Source organism: Drosophila busckii, chromosome 3L (assembly GCF_011750605.1).
Source record: "Drosophila busckii strain San Diego stock center, stock number 13000-0081.31 chromosome 3L, ASM1175060v1, whole genome shotgun sequence".
NCBI classification, from domain to species: Eukaryota; Metazoa; Arthropoda; class Insecta; order Diptera; family Drosophilidae; genus Drosophila; species Drosophila busckii.
Window position 1 is genome coordinate 14,640,171 of NC_046606.1, and position 22,174 is coordinate 14,662,344.

Consider the following 22,174-nt stretch of genomic DNA (forward strand, 5'->3'; position numbering starts at 1 on the left):
TTTCTCTTGAATATTCTATTAAGACTATATATAGTATTTTGTGTATGGTTTATCACTTGAAAATTGAAAGGTTTTTACTTTATAACTATAGTATATATGTATGTTATTTATTGCAACTTGTAGCATATTTAATATATCGACGATACGTTGGTTGGTTAAACGCTTTTACTGATCTTCGTTATTCGTTTTGTATTTTCTATTTTTCTCAAAAGTCTGTACTCGTTATTAAGTATAAAGTTTTGTATAGTATATGATTATTAAGTTAAGTTGTTAATAGACACCAATAGTAAATTGTTATGTTGAGACATTTAAATATATCATTAGGAATCCACATACACATACTTACGCAGCTATTTTAGGGGATATTGTTATAATTGGTATTGCAGTGTATACATCTCTTAACATAAATTCTTACATGAAGCACACTTGGGTTCGGTTCGTCTATTTGCTAATTGTATTTTAGTTATACTTGATCTTTTTCACTCGCATTAACAATATTGTATGTAATTTAACAAATTTCTTAAGTCAATCTATAGGTATATTTATTATTAAGTGAAGTTTTGCTTCTTCTTGTTGTATGTATTACAGTTGCGTGTTCATCGTTGTTGTTCCCGCTGGTTGTTATTTTTTTTTTCTTAAGTTAATAAATTGTTCGCCAACAAATTATTAACTCAACAATGTTAAATTAATTGTTTAAGTTTGGTTTACGATTGGAAACCTTTTGAGTTAAGATTTTTCTTTTGTTTATTTGAATTTATGTACCTATTTTTGTTTCTTAAACTTGGCTTAATTGAAATACTGAACTTGCTGAACACACGCAGACAAAAGATATTTTTTGTAGTTTTTAATATTTTTTTTAATTGCGCCACATAAATTACAACCTGCTTTAATGCCAAATACGTTTTACAAAATATGCAAACAATTGTTAATGCTGTTTGTTAGTATAATAAAAAAAACACATATGCACATGCACATGTATGTGTGTGTGTGTGTGTGTGTAGAAACAGCACTCAAAACAATATATTTTGAAGACTTTTAATGTTCACAATTGTTGTTAGTTTATTTTTGCATGGGATGCATGCAAAATATCTGGACGTTTTGGTATATTTATTTAATTTAATTTAATATTTTTTGCATTCTTATTGTTGTTGTTTAGGCTTTATTTGTATGCACTTTAACAAACAAAATGCTTAAAGCTTCGCAAAAGACTTTGTCTACATTATTATTTAATTATTTGTTTTGCAATTTTAATCAATTAACTTAGTAAATCAGCTTAAATGCTAGATTTATGATATACATATGAATGTTTATATTTATTATTAGTTTTTCTTTTCATTTTTCAAGTGTTTACTTAATATTTAAAAGACACACAGTATATAAGTGAAACTACCTCGCTATTTTATATGCTTTTATACAACAAATCTCTATGTTAATTAATGTTTCAGCTTTTAGGTATAGTATAGCCTTTAGTGGTATGCATTTTTAGTTAAGGCATATTATGCACAAGGGAAGGATTCGGTCAAAGAATTATCAAGAAAAACAAGAAAAAACAATTAGGCGGGGGAAGACGATGTAAATGGGATCCTTTTCGTTTCTTCTTTCTCTTTTGGTATACAAAGTATTATAAATATTACAATTGGCGGTTTGATATGAGTATTATTTTAGTGAAATAGCAAAATATATAATTTTATAGTTATTTATATCGTTTCGAATCTAGTAAAGTGGACTTTCATTGCAGGTGCATATTGCTGTTAGTTGTTTATTGGCTGATTGTTAATATTAATGATAGTTATTATGGGTGCATGTGTGTGCATGTGTGTGTGTGTGTGTGTGTGTGTGTGTAGGCTGTTTTCCAACAAAATGTATTGTTTACTTGGTTAGGTGACGTTTTACAATTCATTTAACATAAATGTAGCGTTTTGTTTTTATCAAATACCCTGCAACTTCATATAATTATCACAGTTTACATCAGAGATAGTTTAAACATTTTGTTTGTTTACCGTATACTTTTTTTTCGTTTATTTTTTTGTTTGTTGCAAAAATAAAAGCAAGCAATTTGAGTCTTTGTGCAAAACATATTTTGGTTAGTGCATACACCCATATCAAGATCCTTGTTTTAAACCGAACAAGTCCCAATGCTTAAGTCTAAATGAATTATTAAGCATGTGTATTTATAAATTAAATCTCAATACAAAGCTCAGAGTTAATGCATTTGAGCTTCGAATGCTTCGTTTGCTTAACAATTGTAAGTTGCGCTTATTAACAACAAGTCGCCAACTATATATTCTGATATGTTGCGCTTTTTACTTGTTGCTGTTTTCATATTTATAAACATTTTATACTTGTTGTGTGTGGTGAGCAATATTAGTTGTATGTATTTTATAATTGTATAAAATAAACATCAAAGTTACTTTTGAAGTAAATGTTTTTATTTTGTTTTTGTTTAACATAATTAAAATGTAATTATTTGGAAGCAAAAGATGGCATATTGTTACGCATTTTTGTATTTTTTTCTCAATATTTGTTCACATTATAATTTACTTTTTCTTTTTCTTCTCGAACTTGAATTATTCTGCACAGCTTACATAGGCGACAAAATGTTTCAAATAGAGCAAACACAACGACAACAAAGTTGCTTTAAATTACACAAAATCTAAATGTACTTTTAAAATGTCTTCTTGGAAAGTCTTCAGGTGTATTTCTATAGATAACATTGTTTCAAAAATATAGAAAAAGGATGTGTATAAATATGTTTAGGTTTTACAAAGTGTTCGTGTCGTGACAAATGCTTGCTATTCTCATTTTGTAGTTCCCAGTTTTGTACTTGCGACTTTGAATATAAATTTATATTTTATTTTATTCTTAGTTTGTTTTGTTTTTGTTTTTTGGTCTAACCGAATTATTACAGCAATTTTTGTTTTAAAAATATAATGGCAAAGGATATAGCATGTTATATACCTGTCATACATAATGCGTGCTTTTTGTGCTTGCAGCAAGTGTGTATATGTGTGTTGAAAACTTTTGGCTTTTTGGCTTTTATTGTTTGGGTCTTTCAGAACATAAACGATAAATAAAATCTTGAAAATAACATTAAAATTTATATATCTTTAGAGTAGTATATGTAGTTGCTCAAACCAAGCTATAAACAAAATTAAATTAGAATATAGTAATTGCTGATACTTTAAGTAATGCTCACTTGTTGTCTAAGAGTATTGAAATAAAAGCGCACTAAAAAAAATTAAAGAGAAACTAATGCGAAATACAAACAAAATACAGCTTATTTTATTAAATAGGAAATTGGCAAATACGACGAGCGAGGAGTAGATGGAATCAACAATATACTTATCGATTTCATCATGAATTTCTACACGAATTACTTTCTTTTTGTTTCACTTTTTTGTTTTGTTTGCTTTTATAATTTTTTTTTTTTTTTACATTTTTCAAGTGTTTTTTGTTGCTTTGGGCGGGCTTGGGCTGCTCTAATACACAAATCGTTTGTTGTACTAATCAGCCTATGTGTATAGTATATATATGTATATAATATGCATGTACATAGGCATATGAATGCAATATATATATATAGTATGTACGTATAAGTAGTAGTATATTCAATTAGTAAATATGTATGCATGATTATGTATAAGAAATTACCAAAGAGCAAATCAAAGGCATTTTATGTTTACAATTCTTCGACACATTTTATGCTATACAAATTACATTGCTGATGTGGTGTATTTGAGTGAATGTGTGTTTGTTGTGTTGTGTGGACGTGTATATGGGTGTTGGTATGTGCGTGTGCGTCACATTTATGTTGTCGTTGTTGAAATTTCATTATTTGTTGCAGCAACTGCAATATTAGTTGATTTTTTCGGTTGCGCTTCTTCCAAATTTTCTGTGATTTTGCCGTCGGCGTTTGCGTCGCTGTGGCTGCTGCTGTTGTCGTTGGTATGATTACTGCAACGCATTAAAGTTTAAATTATTAGCTCAAATAACTACTTAAGCTTCTTTTCTTGCTCAATTATTAAAAAAAAGTCTTGAAGTAAAGCTGCATTTACTTACAATTCAATAACTTTGCTGGGTCCATTCGCAATTGGCGCAGACTCCTCATCTGGCGTCGTTGCGTCAGCCACAGCATCGCCACCAAGTGGCTTGGTCCACACGCCCTCGTCATCCTCGTAGTCATCTTCGCCGTCCAACAACACTGACTGCAATCTGCTTACAATCGAAGTGGCAACTACAGGCGGTGGCGGTGGCGCTGTTTCAGTCCCACTTGCCTCACTCATTTTATCGCTGGTTGCCTTCTCCACATTGGCATTGTTGTCGTACTCCGCTTGCTGGTCATCCTCCATAGACGAATGCTCTGTAGTAGTGCTCATGTGCACGTCGTCACAGTTATGAGTTCGTTGCGTTGGGTTTGTCTCGGTTGCCTCAACTGGCTGTGATGCATCGCTGGCCGGTTGTGTCGTGCTTGGCATGCCAAGATCATTGCTATAGCTGCTGAAGTGTGCATCAAAGTCTGCAAAATTGTCACTATTGAACTCCGCACCCCAATTGGCAGTGCCAATATTGGCAATATTGCCAACGTTGACGTCTGATGATCCTCCTGTGATGTCTGCAAATTCCAGATCCCAGGGATCGGCGGCTAGATTGTTGAGCGTCATGGAGTTTTTGGTAAACATGCCATGGCCATGGCCATCGCCACCACTGCCCCCATGCTCGTCGTCATCATCATCATCGTCATCGATACTACGCCCAAATTGAAACAGATTTTGATCGTTGTCCATGGAAAAAACTATGTCCTGCAGCGTATTATCCAAATCGCTATAGCAAACATTGCTGTAGGACATTGCACCGGTGTCCCATGTATTGGTTTCGCCGAGGAAATCCTTTGAGCCCGAGTGATACTCATTATCCTCTTGGATTGCAGTGGTCCAGCAGCTTTGTCTGCTGCGACACTTCCTTGGTAAATTCACCGCTCTCAGCATCGATCAGCGCCTTCCAAAACTCCACTTCGGACTCATCAGCATAGTTGGAGACAATCAGTGTAGCGATATGTTCAGATTCTGATATACAATTCGTAATATGTCTGAGAATTTTAATAAGATGCCCCATATAGCCCAGACGTCGACCCTTTTCAGCAGATCTAAACGAGAATATATTTGAATTTAAGCGCCCTTGACTTACTTGAATACAAACTACTTACTGCATTAGTGCATTATGTTGCCAGTAGCTGATTAACTTAGACATCAGCTTGCAATTCACAATGAGCTGTAAGCAAAGAAAATTAGGATACATTTAATATTTGTAGCTTAAATTTGTATGCGTATTTACATGTATTTGCATCTCAGTGGGCAGGTTGTTTGGAATTTTGGTCTTGTCAAGATCATTGAGCGGTGCCTCCGTTGGTTCTGTTCCCGCCTCGGGTTGAGCATCGATAGTTTCAGCGCCAGCTTCATTGGGCAAATCATTTTCCAGGTGGTTTTCAACTGTGGCACCCATTTCAACAGCTCTTGAATTGACATTCTCATCATGTTCTTCCGTAGTATTAGCTTCAAGCTGAGCTGCCGCAGCTTCAATTTCTATATCCTGCGTCTCATCATCTTTGCCGCCCTCAGCACGTTTTACATTGTTTAAGGCATTTTTAATTTCCACCTCAGTGATATTCGTAGTCAGAGGTTCCTCGGCGCTTTTTATAAGACAATTGAAAATGTAATCATCCTGGAATATGTCAGTGCACTCCGTTGAGGTGGTGTTGTTATTCGACAGCTCGTTGTAGAAAACTATGCCCATGGCCTTTTCAAATTCGCTGTGCAAAAAGTTATTCCAGCAGTATTCCTTAAAATAGTCCAGTAGCAAACCAAAATACTCCGTATCGCAGATGCTAAGCATAAACGAAATTCAAGTATAAATTTTATGAAATTTATCAATACAAAGACAACTTACGCCTTTTGTATGGTCTCGTGCTTAGTCTCCAGCAGCGCCGTGAATACGCGACATACCTGCAGTCGCGTTTTGCCAAAGGGCGGCGTCAAAACCGCCGCAGTTGTCTCCAGCGTTGGCTTCTGCAAAACGAAGAAATATGATAAACTGCCAATATCACGACTAAAACAATTTACGGACCGCCGGAGGATTCTTTAGCACATGCACAAACTTCCGGTAGTCTCGGCGCCATGACATTAATCACAGTCTCCTGTACTTCCTGATGAAACTCCCGCTCACGTTTCTGCAGCAAGCGCTGGCGATCCGAGTTAGGTTCATCACTGTAAATAGACATGTCATTTGAATATCTTTTGCTATTTGTTTGCATTGTGTCTGCATGACTCACGTGAATGTTATGGGCTTGATAAGCGTAAGTACAACCGATATTCCTGATAAGATGGCGCTCTCTAGAGCGTTTGGTTCCAAAATCACATTTAGCAAGGCTTCAATTGTCTGTGCAGATTCAATCGTACGCAATATGGGGTTCGAGCCATCAAAAGCAGGCTCAAATGAATCGTTCTCTTGTTCAGTTTGGCGCATTAGACGTCCTTGGTTAATAAGATCACAGAAAAAGTCCGCAACATTTGCATGTTTGTCGGTTTCTTGAGGATTACGCAATATTGCAATCAGTCTCTCAACAAGTTTATCTTCAGTAAGCCACTGCGAAAAAAATGCAAATGCAAATAAATTTTAGATGAACTTTGACATGGCATATCTTATCTGCAAAAGCTAGATAGCATTAAAGATAAACTTACTTCGTATAGGTTGCGCTTCAGTTGACCGCCATCGATATCCTTCATCATTTGCATTATTAAATCAGGTATGACCGGTGTGTCAAAGTGTTTACAAATGAAATCCAAAAAATTCTTCTGCGATTTAATATACTCCAAGAGTTGTAGGCACATGTGTTGATACAAAAACCAATCTTGTTCAGGCTTTTTGGTAAAGAGCATGCTAAACGTTTTGCTAAAAAACGATGATAGCAATGGATTTAACGGTGGTTCCTTTTCCAGATATGAATACAGCAACTGTAGTGTCTCAGCGTCCGACAGTAGCTTCTCATCCAGGGACGGCAGGCCTCTGTGCAAAAACAAGTTTTGATTTATAATGAGCAAGTGTCGGTTGGAGGGTTGGGGAGTGCGCGTTGGTTGGGGTTATAGTTGGGGGCGTGACTTACAGTGTCAGTATCTCACATGACATGTTTGCATAGCGAAAACGCTGCGACATGGGTACATCCTCGGACGGTTCCGTAGTGATTAGCTCGACGAGTCGTCTAATAACTTCGGGCCGTGTAAAATAGTTGACGAGGTTCTTTTTTTGAGTTTTGCACTCCTGAAGTATGTCTTCCTCGTCGAGAAATTCCTCTAGCGTGGAATTCTATAGAAACACAACAATAATCATTTAGTGAAACGTGTACTGGAATCGCGATCGCGTGACAACAACAAAAACAACTGCGACAAGCACAAACAAAAATACGCACCTCCTTCTCCAGCAGCGCCTCTATATTCGCCGAGGGCGCATAACCCTTGTCCCAAAACATTTTTCGCACGTACGTCTTGGCGGTGACACTTTCGGGCTTGGGGAAAAGAAATTGGAAGCAAGCTTGCTTTGTTTAGCTTGTATTGCTTATCGGTGCACACAATTTGTTGCTTTTTGTATGCACAGCACTGCTGTATTTTTCACTTTTACAACGATTTATAATAATTTTTCACCCAAAAATTGCGTTGCCACGCTGATGTAAAATGGGTACTGTTATGCTCAAAATGGAACTGTTCGTAACACTATGCACTGCTCGCTGTTAAAAGTGAACATAAAACTGTAAGACGCAACAGTCAAAATAACAGTGCGCCCGCTATGTAAATAACCTACGTTTACAAATAATAAAACGTACTTTTTGTTTTGTTGTAAATATAGCTAATGTTTCAAGTATATAGTAGTATAGAACAAAAGTTTTTGCTTAATTTGGGTCACGTGCCAACCAATAGCACTGTCAATGTCATTTATTTATTTATGTCATCTAATTTGGCCAAGAGCCAAACAGCAACAGGGACAAATTATTAGTTAGTTGTCTCCGGCCCACACCTACGCTATGTACACGGTTAGCTCGGAAATCTATAGGGAGACCAACTATCAGCCAGTGCGTACTGAAAATGGTAACGGCAATGTGCTCTCAAAATTCCGGTTTCGTTATCCGAACGAGGAAAACAATGGAGTGCCTATCATTGACAAGGATGGCGATTTGGACGTCTCACGGCCACAGCGAGGTGTCATAGAACTTGAACATTCCGATGCTACAGAGCTAAGCCTAGTTGGATTACAAGTATGGCGTGGTGCATTGCTGCTGGCGGATTTTTTGTTTCATCAACGGCGGGAGATGGCCAACAAGAGCATTATGGAGCTGGGTGCAGGCGTGGGACTCACCAGCATTGCAGCTGCCATACATAACAAAGGTCACATCTACTGCACAGACGTGAATCTAGGTTGTATTCTCAAGCTCATCCAGAGCAATGTGGAGCGCAATGCCGGTTTGCTTGAGGGGCAGATTAGCGTGCTTGAATACGACTTCTTAGCACCCACATCCCAGCTATCAACAGCGTTGCTGGAGGCTATAGATGCTAGTGATATTATTTTGGCAGCAGATGTGGTCTATTCCGATGAACTAACCAATGCTTTTGTGGCAGTTATGGAGCATATTTTGGAGCGCGGCAAGCAGACAGGCAGGCCAAAGTGTATCTATATGGCTATGGAGAAGCGTTATGTGTTTACGCTGGAGGAATGCGATTCCGTGGCGCCCATGTATGAACATTTTCTCAGGCAGACGGCGCACAAGTCTTGGATTATGGAGCAGCTGCCATTGGACTTTCCACAGTACTTTGAATATGAACGTTGTCCACAATTGATGCTAATGCGCATACAAAGCCGATAGTGTAAGTGTATGTCCAAAGTCCCTTTTTAATTGTCATAAATAGTAACAAATTACAACTATTTAAAAATAAAGTGACATTAGCTTAAATACAACAAAAGCATTAAATGTTTATAACAATCATTAATAAAATCTTTGTACACATGCTGTTAACTGTTTTTTCAACTTAAGCTAATGTCATTATACTAAAGCTAAACCCACAAACCCATTTACAAGTCTTGCATAGCGAGTATAATGTTCTCCAGCGCTTGACGTGCGTCTGTGTCTGGGAAATGTTTCAAGACGCTAAGCGCAGCTGCCGTATGCTTACGCTGCAGCGTCTTCGTCTTGGCCATGGCGGGTCCAGCGAGCACTGCCTGATGTATCTTATTGAAGTCAATGTTTTCCACACACTGTTTGCCTTGCTCAATGAGCGCATAAAGACTAGGATCGTGCTCCAAGTGAAACAACACTGGTGCGCTAACCAAGCTGAAGTTAACATCCAGCGGCAGCGTGGGACATTGAAAAGGTTCGGCGTCTAGGCAGGCTTGCCAGGCTAGCGCCAAATGTTTGCCAAATCGATAGGCATGTCGCTGCAGCTGCTCACTCTGGCCGGCCAACTTGAGTGAGGCTTGACAGGATTTGCCTAGCAGACTGCCAGCGTTGAGTATGTTTCTGCATTCCCATTCCTGCTCTGGATTTCCCAGCACTTGTGCAATGGGCATGGGCGTCATAGCATCATGCTCATTAAAGTCTATGCCCACAGTTAGCGATGGACGCTGAAAGCTGCCGGGCTTGAAGGGTAGCGGATTATTTTGCTCATCACGCTCGCCAATAAACTCCGATTCGCTAAAGTCACGCACTGCTGAGGAAATAAGCTCGACCACCTCCTGGTTGCGCAGATTAGCCAGCTCTGCGCTGGAGTGACCTAACAGATAGTCGCCTGTAAGCAGACCTATCTTGTTGCCAAACGACATGTCATCATAAGTACTAACGTCCTGGCCAGCCTGCGTGCTCGACTGCAGATTGACAACGCTCTGAAAAGCAGAGGAAAGTCAAATTAGGTCCAAGTAAAGATTGCTTAAGGTCAGCTTACATTGTGCACCAGATGAGAAATGCGTATCATTTCGGTAACCTCAGCCAACGCACGTTGCGAGTGTAGCACGCCGGCGCTCTTGTCCTGCTCCACATCTGGTATGTTAGCCGCATGACCCGCTGCTTTGGACACCAGCAGCACTATCAAGCCCCATGCCTGCATCGTGTTCTTGCCATTATACAAGAGATGCCTGCGAAAAATGAAAGTTAAAATTAAATGGGCACTTCATTAATTTATGCAACTTACTTGGCTGTCTTCATAAGCGGATGGGCACTGCCAACCAGTTTGCGCAGGTGTAACGCCACATTGGCAATTTCATCGCTGAGTAGCCAGCGCAGGCTCAGGAAGGATGTGGGGTAGCCTACAATGCGCTCTGCCTCGCTTACAGCTCGATTCCAATCGTGTCGTGGCGGTGGTGTTACCTGCTTGCTACTCGCTGTTGACGTAGCTGTGTGGCGATGCTGCTGCCGCAAAGTGAAAGTTAGCTGCGTTGTTGATGAGGTCAGCCGTTGTGGCATCCTTTGGCGCATAACCTGTTGCATAATCAGTGCACTGACTCGTTGCATTTTGGACTCGAGCTATATACAATTTATTGCGAAATTTTAGTTTGTAAATGCGTTAAAGCTGCGCTTTGTACAGCTGCGGACTCGAAGTGACGCTTAACCGTTGTTGCTCCGCTAAAAAATGTCGAAAAGTGAAATCAGCGTCGCAGCTCGGGCGCAACGTCTTCTCGCTGCTTCTTCGTTGGCGGCCCACTTTTACGCTTGCGCTGCCAGCAGCGCTTTTGTTTGTTTGGTCTTGACTTAGAAAAACAGGTTTTTTTACTGGCGGCCCAACAGCCTGCTCCCCCGCCAACCATTTGCTTTCACGCGCGTTTGTTTTTATTTAATGCAAACAGCTGACCAAGCTATCGATACACATATCGATAATTTAACCATTCACAGTGTGCGTCGCAGCGAAGCACTGCTCCTCACACGTCTGCTCCACGCGCATTAATCAAACTTTAACGTTATTGGACTTAAGTGCTTTGCTTTGATGTTTTTGTTTCAAATGCTTTATCAGCAATGCTATAGATATGATTAAAATATTTTGGTGTTAGTGAGTTCAAAGTGTGTGCAATATCACAGCATATTGTTAAGGTAATAAAATTAGATAAATCGAGAAATGTATTGTAAAAACTTTGGTTATTTTGAAACTACGCATGTGCCGCTCTAAATGCCAACGGCTGTGCCATGAATGAACGTTAAAAGCTGCATCAACTACCCCCCGGTCGCAAGTAAAAGCCTCTCGCTTATGCTTATACTCACTCTCTCAGCTCGTTCGAGCTCGCGCAGCAGCTAACGGTGCATGAGTGAAAAAAGAAAATACTCTTACAACGACATTTAAATCGGAATCGATAAGTAAGCTGCAAGAAAACGCAATTTCTTTTAAGTTTAACTGAACTACAACTAAAGTTAACAAACAACGACAACAACGTAGACAAGTGGAGGGCATGTCCAAAAAGAGTGTTAGCCCAACATAATAGATAAGAACACATAAACGTAGTGCCAAGCAACCAAAGAAAAGTTTAACAAGTCGCTCTATACTCTGCTATGACATAAATCAATACCAGGCCCACTGCACTGGTGAAAATTTTTCATAAAATTTGGCATTGCATTGTGGTTGAGTGTGCAAACTAATCAATGGATGGACATGGTCTGCAGCTGAAGTACTCCTTTGGGGGCGTGGTGCTGCAGCCCATTGGCTAGCTGTGTGCATTTTTAAAGCGCTTATTACATAAGTTTTGTTTGGTAGTCGTTACGCCCCCGCAAGAAATCCATTAACTTAACCGATTTGCTACCTTTCCTGCTTTTACTTCACTTACAGCTGCTTGAGGTAATGTAACGACATTCGATTGGAGCTGAGCAACAACAAAACGCAAACGCTTCCGCTTGCTTTAACTTAACGTAGCGCTAACTTTGTAGAAAAGCTCTCACAATGCAGCCACCGCCGCGCAAGGTAAAAAAAAAATGCTTTAGCGCCAAGTAAACTCTATAAATAAATATCCATGTGTATGTATATATTTCTCTATATAGGGTAACTATGTGAAATTCCTCAAGAATTTGCACACGGAGCAGGTCGCCAAGCTGCAGTTAAAGAATCAACATGAGTGCGATCTGCTGGAGGACATACGCCAGTTTACCATCAAGCGCTCGGCCATCGAGAAGTCCTACAGCGAGGGGCTGCTCAAGATCTCATCCCAATATCTCAACAAGAAAATACCCAATATTCCAGATATTAAAATGGATGGCATGGAGGAGCGCTGGTAACGTATTCACCACCATAGCTTAAACCAGTTACACGCTTTCACATATTCTAATGCTTGCAGGAACATGTGGAGCGTCTGGCGCACTGTGCTGGAGGAGAACGAGAAATTGGCGCGTGCTCGCCTGGCTGCCATTGAGGTGTTCCAGCAGCAGATTGCAGATGAGGCCAAAGTGCTGCGCGATTATAAGCTAGCTATAGCTAAGCGCTCACTGTCGGGCATTGTGAATGTGCAGAAGGAGCTGCATTTGAGTGTAGGCGACGTGGACAAGACCAAGAAGTCGTACTTTGATGAGGAGCATTGCGCTCACGATGTGCGCGACAAGGCCAAAGATATCGAGGAGAAGCTCAAGAAGAAGAAGGGCTCATTCTTCCAGTCCATCACATCACTGCAGAAGAACAGCGCAAGAGTTACCTCGCGCAAAGAGCTGCTTGAGGAGAAGTCCTCGGGAGCACGCAATGATTATATACTCAGTCTGGCAGCGGCCAACGCACATCAGAACCGTTACTTCACCGTCGATCTCCAAACAACCATGACCACCATGGAGAACTATGTATTTGAGCGTGTCGCCGAGTACTTGATGCTTATGGGGTAAGCTTAGCCCATTATTAACTGTTAGCTGCCGCTTAAACTTTCTGTCCTACAGGCGCACGGAGTTGCTTACTTGTTCGGCTACCCAGAACAGCTTTGGCAAGATACGTGACCAGGCTCAGCAGCTGACCAGGGAGTACAATCTGCAATGCTGCTATTTGTTCTATCCAGTTCTCAAGCAGCACATTCAGTACGACTTTGAGTCTTGCGATAATGATCCGGTGCGTAAGGTGACCTCAGAGCACGAGTCGTCTACAGAGACGCTGACCAAGGAGGCTAAGAACTTGGCTGGTCGTGTGGTCAAGGAGAATGCCTCCATTCGCGAGCATGCCAAAAAGCTGGCGTTGTGCCAATCGCTGCGTGATGCAGGTCAGCGCTCAGATCCGAACGATCCTAATGGACCGGATCTAGATACCAAAATTGATGAATTCCGCGATCAGATACGTCGCTCCGAGACAGAAAAGGCCAAGGCAGAGGCTTGCTTGCAGTGTCTACGCGATGGCGGCATAAATGTTGATGAGTGGGTTCAGGAAGCGGAGATAATGGGCGTGCAGGAGCTCACTCGCTCAGCTAGCTCCATATCTATGCGCACCGATGCCTCTGGCCAGGGTGAAAACCCCAGCTCAGATTCGTTCTACGACAGTGACAAGGAAGAAGCGGCTGGTGGTGCTCCTGCCAAGCCAAAACAGGAGCAGCAACTGTCGCGGGATCGTACTTTTAGCGACAGCGACGAGGAGCCCGAGGACGGACGTGCAGCGCCTGTAGCTGCCGCTGCTGCCGTGCCCATGATGGCAGCCAGCAGCGCTGGGGGTTGGGATGATCCAACTGAGGTTAATTGGGGCGCAGAGGAAGAGGAGGATAAGGACGAGCCTATTGTGCCCGAACCCAAGGAGGCAATCTTCAAATGCACCGCTCTTTACAGCTATACGGTGAGTAGAAAGACTTGGTTAAATGAGCGTAAAGCGAGTTAACGGCGTTTCTTTGCAGGCACAAAATCCCGATGAGCTGACCATTGTGGAAAACGAGCAGCTCGAGGTAGTCGGCGAGGGTGACGGCGACGGTTGGCTGCGCGCGCGTAATTATCGCGGCGAGGAGGGCTATGTACCGCACAATTACTTGGATATTGAGCAGGATGCGGCCGGTGTGGCCTTCAATGGTAGTTCAGGCAATCAATTGCGCTCACAAATCTCATTCTCATCTGTCGATTATACTGTTGACAATGAAGATCAAACGGTGGACTCCATGCAATCGCCCGACCAGGTATCGGTCATAATGGCTCCACAAAAGCGCGCCAAGTCTGACGTCGAATGGTGGGATTGCGCTCTTACGATTACGATGCCACCGCCGAGGACGAGCTGACCTTCGAGGAGGGCAACATTATCAAGATCATAACTAAGACCGCGCATGGCGTGGACGATGGCTGGTGGGAGGGTGAATTAGACGGCAAATTTGGCAACTTCCCCTCGCTGGTGGTCGAGGAATGTGACGAAATGGGTGAGCCGCTTACTGAAGGCGGCGACGAGTCACCCCCGCCCATGGCAATGCCCAACTTCTCTCTGCCGCCTGCTCCCGCCTTGCCGCCAGAGTACGCGCATGAGCTGACAGACATTACGGAGGATATGTTCGGCTCACAGGACACTGCTGGTGAGTGTACGCTTGGTTCGTTTAGTTGCTGCTGGGAGTTTGACAATTATTTTCACTTGCATGCCACAGACGAGGACAGCGGTTATATACCCAATGGCGCTGCGGCACCCAGCATGCCTCCGCCAGGTAAATGTGCTGATCTGCTAGCTACGCTAGTGGCGCACTCTCTTTGTCTCTCCCTTGTATACTCTCAAAAGCTCTCAATTTAAATATCACTCAATCTCGATTCCTATAGTACAAACATTTTTTATTTTACCAAGAAAAGAAACAAAACAAAAACAAAATACCTGCTTCTATTTCTCTAGAGGTACCTAAACTTATGCTCCAAGTGCTGCTCGTCTAACTACTACTAACCACCACCACTACTACTACTACTACTACTACTACTACCATCACCAATAGCATCACTGTAACTACTCTTCACATCTCTTCGTTAATGTGCTATCTAAAAAAAGAAAACCAATCGATAAAATTATTTTTAATCATCTCTTTACACTATTTCAACTTTCGACTAAAACAAAAACAAAAAGCAAGAAAAATTAACTAAAATTTTTTACAGTGTACTTTAGGCTGCCTAACAACGTGTTTCCTGTGTGTGTTGGTGTTTCCTATTTTTATGCTAACATCAACGAATTTAAATTCGAATTTTATTTCGAGTTCTTGGTTCTAAACTTCGTTTATTATTTTGCAGCATAATATTGAAATATCTATGTATATTAATATATGTGTGCTTCAATGCACTTTAAGTTTGTTTTTTTGTGGCTTTAGTGCAACTTAAGTATGTGATTATTACTCACCCTTTTGGTTTTTTTCATTGCTGTAATGCTTTGCTTTTCTCTCAGTGTAACCAGTTTTTGTGTGTCGTTTAAGGCCCCAGTCAAGCTACTGCCAAAAAGGGTAATTTTTATGATTCCTATGTAACTTTCATGAGTTGAATTTTTCTCGCTCACCCTCTCTTTATTTGAATCTTTCTCTCTCTTTGTATATACCATATATATATATATCTACTTTACTCAAATTAGTTTTTGATATATATGTATATAACTGTCTTTACTCTTGAGGATTAATAGCATGTCAAGATAACTCTCTGGTAGCTCAAAGATAGTTTTTATTTAATTTAATTTTTGTTTCAATAGTTTCAAACTTTTGGTCTTGACGTTAAGATTCAATAAATTGTTAAATATGATACAAAAAAATTTAAAGTGAGTTTTGATAACTATAAACTCGCCATAAACCCATCTGTTAGTTTAGTCTGACGATCCCTTCATCGTATTCGCATGTACGTGTGCCCCCCACCCCCCACTTCGATTGCAAATCTATGAACATGTGTATAAAGTAACTTTTTCAAATTCATCACCTGTAAGCTTTTTGTTACCACAAGTATTCCTTTTTGAAGTTATCTTTATTTAAAATTGTTACTTATATTTAGCGCTGACTGCCTTGTATTTGCCTCCCACTTTTAAGTTTTTCTTCACTGCTCTATAAAATTGATATGAAAAATAAGTTAATTGAAACTCGAATTTTCAAACGTCCTCAAGTCAATTTAACTAAGTCAAATGTTTTTCTCTTGTTTATCTTTAATGCTTACACAGTACTCATTGAAGAGCCTGGCATGGAGGTAACTATAGTTATAGCCGATTTAAAAGTCCCCCATATACTTAATTTGCTTACAGCAACAGCAGCACTTGTATTAATGATACACTTTCTTCATTTGCAGGACGATTTAAGCGATGACGATGGCAAGCCGCCACCATCGTTGCCACCGCCTCAACTAGCTAAGGCTGGTGGAGGCGTGGCAGCTGCTGCTGGGCCAGCCCATGCGAATACATTGAACTTAGGTATGGCACAAATAATTGTTACCGCTGCAACCCCTATGGTTGAAGACGGTGCCGATAAATCTTTCCCACCAGTAGGAGAGACCGAGCAGTCAGCACAGCCAGCAGCTGAGCAGTCAAAGGAGCCAGCAGTGTCGGATAAAAAGCCAGATATAGCGCCCAAGCCAATGACTAAAGTCACGCCACAGACACAGACACAGAAGCAAGCAACGTCCCAGGCAGCGACAGCTGTCAAAGAAGGTAATCGTAGTGCTGATGTTTCTAGAGGAGAAGCTGGCCGGGTGAGGCCTATTGTTAGCATAACACTGACAGAGTATCCATCCTGTCATGCAGAGGATCAGCAGTCGTTCTCGGAGGGCACAGACTCGGCCTCTGCTGCTGATATACCCGCACTGCCGGAGGCTGAAGATCCCTTCAATGAGAAGTCCAGTGGAAGCGCAAGCGCTGAAGGCGGCGCTGGTGGTTTTGAAGCTAACTTTGAGGCTAACTTTGATGCCAACTTTGATGATGCCTTTGCAAGCGGTGGAGGTGGCGGCGGCGGCGGTGGAGAACAGTCTACAGATTTGGATATAAACGCCGAGGAGGTCATCGAAGCACCTAAGCAGGTGGTTGGTGGCCGCGCCAGCATACCCGAGGAATTGGACTCAAATCAATTGGCACGTTTACAAAATCTGAAAGAGTCGAACGCTTAGATGGCGCGCCGTTCTCTTTCGCCCAGCCACTAATTTAGTCGGCTACTTCAATGTTGTTCTTTATCTTTTAGGCACACGAGCATGAGCATGATACATACAATATAGACTATACCCACGGACAGTTATAGAGCGCTCACAGCTGGACCACCACAATCCACAGACCTGTAAACCACACAATGCATTTATAAATGGCACACGCTCCCACACACTCTGACCGACAAAAAAAACTTAGAATTGTAACCATACTATAGCTATATATTTATTAATACAACGACAAACCAAACGCAATACAACTCAGTAATATAGCAAGCAATTGTATTTGTAGTAAATTCCTATTTAAATGCATCATTCATTTCGGACAGCGCTCAAACTGTGTACATCCATTTCGCAAGCGAACCGTAGACTGCTCCTGGGGTTAACTTTTTACATACAACAGAACATATATATACAAATTCATTTACATTGAAACATCAACTGGGCCTTCATACTAAACCACCATATACCTACATATACATATATAATTACTTAAACTAAATGATATACTTGATATATTTATATTAATATTTATATTAGATTGTAATGTATTAAGCTCTCTGAAATGCAATAATGATAATATCAGAATACATATAGTATCTCTATTGTAATTGTCGCTGTATGTCTCTCAGCCTTTGAAACAGATCTTCGAATATCAATCGGCCAACAAACGAGCAATAATATTTGAATGTGTATATATCTAAGTCACACTATAGAAACTCTAGCATATGTATGTTTAAATGCGCTTGATAAATAGTTAACGATAAAATGGTTCAAAGAGTAAAAGCAAATTCAAAGTCAATTCGTTTCGTTTGTTAAGTTTCACGCTGCACCGCAAATAAATCTATATAGTATAAATATATATAATATGTTAGTGCATCTACTCGTATTTTGGAATTGTGCCGCACCAAATAACATTACTCATATGACAAATGACAAATTGCTGTGTAATAAGCATCCGAATAGCCGAAAAGAGTTTGCTTGAATAACGTATGTACTTATTGTTGTATAATCTTATGTAAAAGTCTAGTCTAATTAGTTCAATGTGTTGCAAGTTCTCAGCGCGTAAAGCCTAGACAAATTTCACTAAGTTAATGTTGATGAATGCCTACTCAATGGAGTTCAATTTTGTTTTGCGAAATCGAAGTCGAAGTCGAATAATTGAAAAAGATACTCAATGCATTAATCACAAATACTGACTCTAGTATGTATAGCTATTATGAATATATTATATAAACAGAACAATTAATGGCATTAATATTCCCCAAAACAAGTATGTTGATTCCCAAGAAATTTAATCGAAGCTCATGCCATATGCATATATAAATGTTTATGAATTAAAAAACTTCTGTTTAACGAGCCAACAAATAAAATTCCACTTCAAACATATTTAAATTGCTGTTTTTGTCAGTAAAAATGAAATAAACTCTTTTTTTTTGTTTTTACATATTTTTATTCATATTCGCTTCATTTGCAATTTTATAATATTTCTTCTCTTGGTTTTGCTGGATGTTTCCCAATTCATTTAATACTTAACTTAATATTATAGGTATTTTTTTTTGGATTTTGTTTTGCTTTTTTTGTAACATTCATCTCATGTTTGTTATGTGTGTGTGTGTGTGTTTTCATACGCTATAGATAATTATTTACTTATTTAATCTTCTTTTTTTTCTTTTTTTTGGTTTTGTCTTTAGTTTTATTTATATAACGAAATTAACACAGTCAAAATTTGTGATCAGTGATCAATCATTACATACGCATTACGTTTATACGTTTATAAATTATTTTTTGGTTTTCATATAATTTTTTATTTGTTAGTTATTTAGTAATTTCATGTTACATTTCGTTTTTCAACATTTGCAAAATGTTTGTTTACCTAACGTAGGTGTAAATTTTAACTTGGCTGATTATTTTGAGCAAACTAAACATGGGGCTTGGATCAAAACGAAGAAGCGGAAGGACTGAACTTGCAATATAATTGACAACAGATCGGCAAGTTTGAGTGTGAACTGACTATATGGATATTCGAAACAATTGACTGCATCTGTGTGTTAAAGTTCTTTTGTGACTAGCTGGCTGCTGACTTGATAATAGTAATCATAAAAAATCTTCATTTATTGCAATTAGGAACTTTTTCTTTAATGGACGGATAAAAACAAAAATTATAGATACGCGCAAGTGTGTGCTCTGTCTTTTTGAAATAGTATTTGTTTAAGCTTATGCCAACTGAATATAGAAAAGAATAATGGCAGCAGTCTGAACTGAAACCGAAACCGAAACAAAAAGACGACCGAATAGAAAAGTTGCCTCGCTCATAAATAAATCATTGCCAAATCATATAAAAATCAACTTTGTGTTTTACAACCATAAGTGTGTATTTTATGAGAATGTGTGCCAGTGTTGAAATGTTGTTCATCTTAAATTGCAAATTGTTTTGTGCAAGTTTTCGTTTACGGGCTTACTAACTATTTGCAATTGTAGGTATCATTAGAATATTTTCTGTTTCTGTCAACATTTTGTTACATTAGTGTCGTTTTACATTTTTAAAAAATTATCGAGTGCATTTATATGGAAATGTTTTGATTGTTTTTGTGTTGAATCATATTGAATATTGAATTTAATTGGTGTGTCTAACTGTGTTTCAACTTGAACTTAATGCCTAGGAATTTTCAACGGGTTTGCTTATCTAAATACTTTAGAATTTCACTTTGAGACCATCATACACAGTTTATAATACATCATCATATACATACACAATATAATTATTAAATCGTGTACAGATGTATGTATATTTAACTTGCCATGTATGTATACATTTAATATCTCTTATTTCAAGATTACTTTTTGTTTGTCTTTATAAAACTTTGGTGTTGGCAGCACCATCTAAACAGTGCTGCCAAAAATGCTTCAAACATTTCTTTGTGTGTATAAGTATGTAAACATTTTATTTAATTATTTTATTTTTTTTTGTTTTGTTTTGGGAGTGTTTTTAAATTTTATATTTTGGTTTTGTTTGTCCTAAATGCTTTGCCTCTTTGTTTTTGGTATTTGTTAAATTTGTTTTCCCTCTGCTAAACTTCATATTAGAAATAATATACTTGTAAAAAATTCGCTAAGTTTAACTAAATATTTTAAATTATATGCATATTTTTAACTAAACGTCAGGGGGATAGTTCAAGTATTACGTAGCAATCTCAAAAGCATTAAAATTGAATTATTTATTTTTTAGAAAAATTTGAAAAACTAGATGGAATTATTGCTGACTCTAGAGATACCTCCCTCCCTCCTCGAGTATATGAAAAGTGAACCCTTTGTGCACTGAACTGCTTACATAATACTTGAATAGCCCTTAGAGTAAAAAATCACGTATTAAAATTAAATATATATATTCACTTAATGCACTGCTTAAAAAATTGCTCAGCTATTTGTGTATAACTAAAATTGTTTACTTTTGTTTACGTTCTTTGGAAATACGCTCCGAAACCGTTGAGCAGCTTTTGTTGTTGTTGTCATCATATATAATTTAATTATGTTAAATTACGCAGGTATATTAAAGTTGTTTTTTTTTTGTTTGGTTTTGTACACAACTTCAATAAACGTTTTGATTTCACTGGTTTACACTATTGGTATAAGTATTAAATTGAATGTTGAATATGTGTGAGTATGCCTTGAATGTGTGTGTGTGTGTATTTGTTTTTATCACCGATTGCACTTGTTGCTGTCTAAATCTGGGTTACCTAAGCATATTTTTAAGTATTATTAACTGTTGTTCTTGTTAGTGTTGTTTCAAATCCATGTAAGTACTTGGCTCAACTGAATATTTATGTATGGGAAATGAGAAAGGAAACAAGACGTTATCTTCTAAAATTTTATATTGCTTTAATGGTTGTCCAAATTTGCTGTTAAGGGTGTTTAACCATATATATATACATATATAGGTGTGTGTGTGTTTTTGGGTGTGTTTGTGTATTTCTAGAATGTTAATAAAGTAATTTTCGCTTCGCTTTCAGTTGGCTATGTATGTTAGTATCAAAGATTTTTGGTAGTATATATATATATATTATATATATATTGTTGGATTATTGGTTAAGAGTTAGGTTCTAATTCTAATTTGCCGCCAGCGCAGAGTCACTCGGACTACCACGCATTTAGCTTAATCCCTTTTAAGACGGTGCTCAATGTTTTATATACAATTTTATAAATATTTTATATATAGTACTTATATATTTTGGGTCTTTGGTTTACATATAAAAAACTCGTGCTACATATAGGTGCCTAAATACGTTATACTTATGCTCGTATGTTTGGTTATACATACCTATAAGTATATTAAATATAAATATATATTTAATTTATACGTAAATGAGCGTGTGTGTGTGTGTGTGTGTGAGTGAGTGTCTGTATGCTATATAGCGTATATTTTCGGGTATATATGTGTTTGTATGTATTTATATTTAGCTAGCATATTATGCCTATGCTTTGGTGTATACTTATGTCGCTAACCTCAGCTAACTGTACAAAATTCTTTAGCCTTAGATCAAGCGTTTTATTAAAACGCCTTCATATACTAACCATATACATAGTAAATACTAAATTAAAATTCATTTATGATATTTTCATTTTTGCTATGGTAACTGCGTACTCATTAAATATGCGTTTACTTAGTTTTGTGCTAGGTTTTTGTTTTTGTTTTTGCTGTTAAACTCACTTGCCTTTGAATTAAACTTAACATAAGTAATTTGAGTGATTCATTGAGGAACTTGAGCGAAGAATTTCAAATATGTTTAAGTGTTTGCTGTGTGTGAGTGAGAGTGTGTATTTGTGTCTGTGTGTTAGACTAACTTAAAATGGTGCATTGTCTAGCTTGAACGCGTTTTATTGACTGTTTGAACTAGTCTGAGTAAGTCTAATCATTTTTATTAGCTAATATTTAAATTTAACTTTATATCTAATATACTCTGGTTGCGAAGTTTTGCTCCTACTTGCTTTTGTTCCATATGTATATTTACCTAATATAATGCATAACCTTTCATACTTTGCTTTGTATGTACAAATTGAAAATCAATTGTTTCCTTCCTAAATTAATTCACTATTTGC

The 22,174-nt window shown here is 38.5% G+C and overlaps 4 protein-coding genes across 4 annotated transcripts; 2 read left to right on the forward strand and 2 right to left on the reverse strand.

Annotated features, from left to right (window-relative positions):
- Window positions 1-3,671: 3,671 nt before the first annotated feature.
- LOC108600340 (serine/threonine-protein phosphatase 6 regulatory subunit 3-A) lies at window positions 3,672-7,727 on the reverse strand. Its single transcript, XM_017987863.2, is given in 12 exon segments — window positions 3,672-3,954; window positions 4,060-4,917; window positions 4,919-5,143; window positions 5,204-5,268; window positions 5,332-5,881; window positions 5,944-6,062; window positions 6,121-6,150; window positions 6,152-6,260; window positions 6,326-6,639; window positions 6,735-7,059; window positions 7,157-7,356; window positions 7,460-7,727. Coding segments are annotated over 12 exon segments (3,003 nt in total). The 5' UTR covers window positions 7,520-7,727; the 3' UTR covers window positions 3,672-3,806.
- A 192-nt stretch (window positions 7,728-7,919) lies between these two features.
- Window positions 7,920-8,999, forward strand: LOC108600342 (methyltransferase-like protein 22). Its single transcript, XM_017987865.2, has one exon. It carries the CDS (start codon window positions 8,069-8,071, stop codon window positions 8,903-8,905), a length of 837 nt encoding a protein of 278 aa, XP_017843354.2. The 5' UTR covers window positions 7,920-8,068; the 3' UTR covers window positions 8,906-8,999.
- An 87-nt stretch (window positions 9,000-9,086) lies between these two features.
- Window positions 9,087-10,855, reverse strand: LOC108600341 (decaprenyl-diphosphate synthase subunit 2). The gene is made up of 3 exons (XM_017987864.2): window positions 10,224-10,855; window positions 9,978-10,167; window positions 9,087-9,918 (listed from the first exon to the last, which is right to left on the reverse strand). Exons 1-3 carry the CDS (start codon window positions 10,541-10,543, stop codon window positions 9,112-9,114), a joined length of 1,317 nt encoding a protein of 438 aa, XP_017843353.2. The 5' UTR covers window positions 10,544-10,855; the 3' UTR covers window positions 9,087-9,111.
- A 420-nt stretch (window positions 10,856-11,275) lies between these two features.
- On the forward strand, window positions 11,276-17,574 carry LOC108600438 (protein nervous wreck). Its single transcript, XM_017988015.2, is given in 13 exon segments — window positions 11,276-11,377; window positions 11,844-11,975; window positions 12,053-12,282; window positions 12,346-12,873; window positions 12,929-13,802; window positions 13,861-14,187; window positions 14,190-14,517; window positions 14,587-14,643; window positions 15,388-15,414; window positions 16,110-16,135; window positions 16,235-16,592; window positions 16,686-17,008; window positions 17,116-17,574. Coding segments are annotated over 12 exon segments (3,156 nt in total). The 5' UTR covers window positions 11,276-11,377; window positions 11,844-11,954; the 3' UTR covers window positions 17,173-17,574.
- The last annotated feature ends 4,600 nt before the right edge of the window (window positions 17,575-22,174 follow it).

Excerpts from the sequence above, each read along its gene's own strand:
- LOC108600341 (XM_017987864.2), bottom strand. The coding sequence starts at position 10,543 with ATGCAACGAGTCAGTGCACTGATTATGCAACAGGTTATGCGCCAAAGG. Across the intron at positions 10,168-10,223 it reads CCGCTTATGAAGACAGCCAA|GCATCTCTTGTATAATGGCA; the intron begins GTAAGTTGCATA and ends CATTTTTCGCAG. Across the intron at positions 9,919-9,977 it reads TTTCTCATCTGGTGCACAAT|AGCGTTGTCAATCTGCAGTC; the intron begins GTAAGCTGACCT and ends TCTGCTTTTCAG.
- LOC108600342 (XM_017987865.2), top strand. The coding sequence starts at position 8,069 with ATGTACACGGTTAGCTCGGAAATCTATAGGGAGACCAACTATCAGCCA.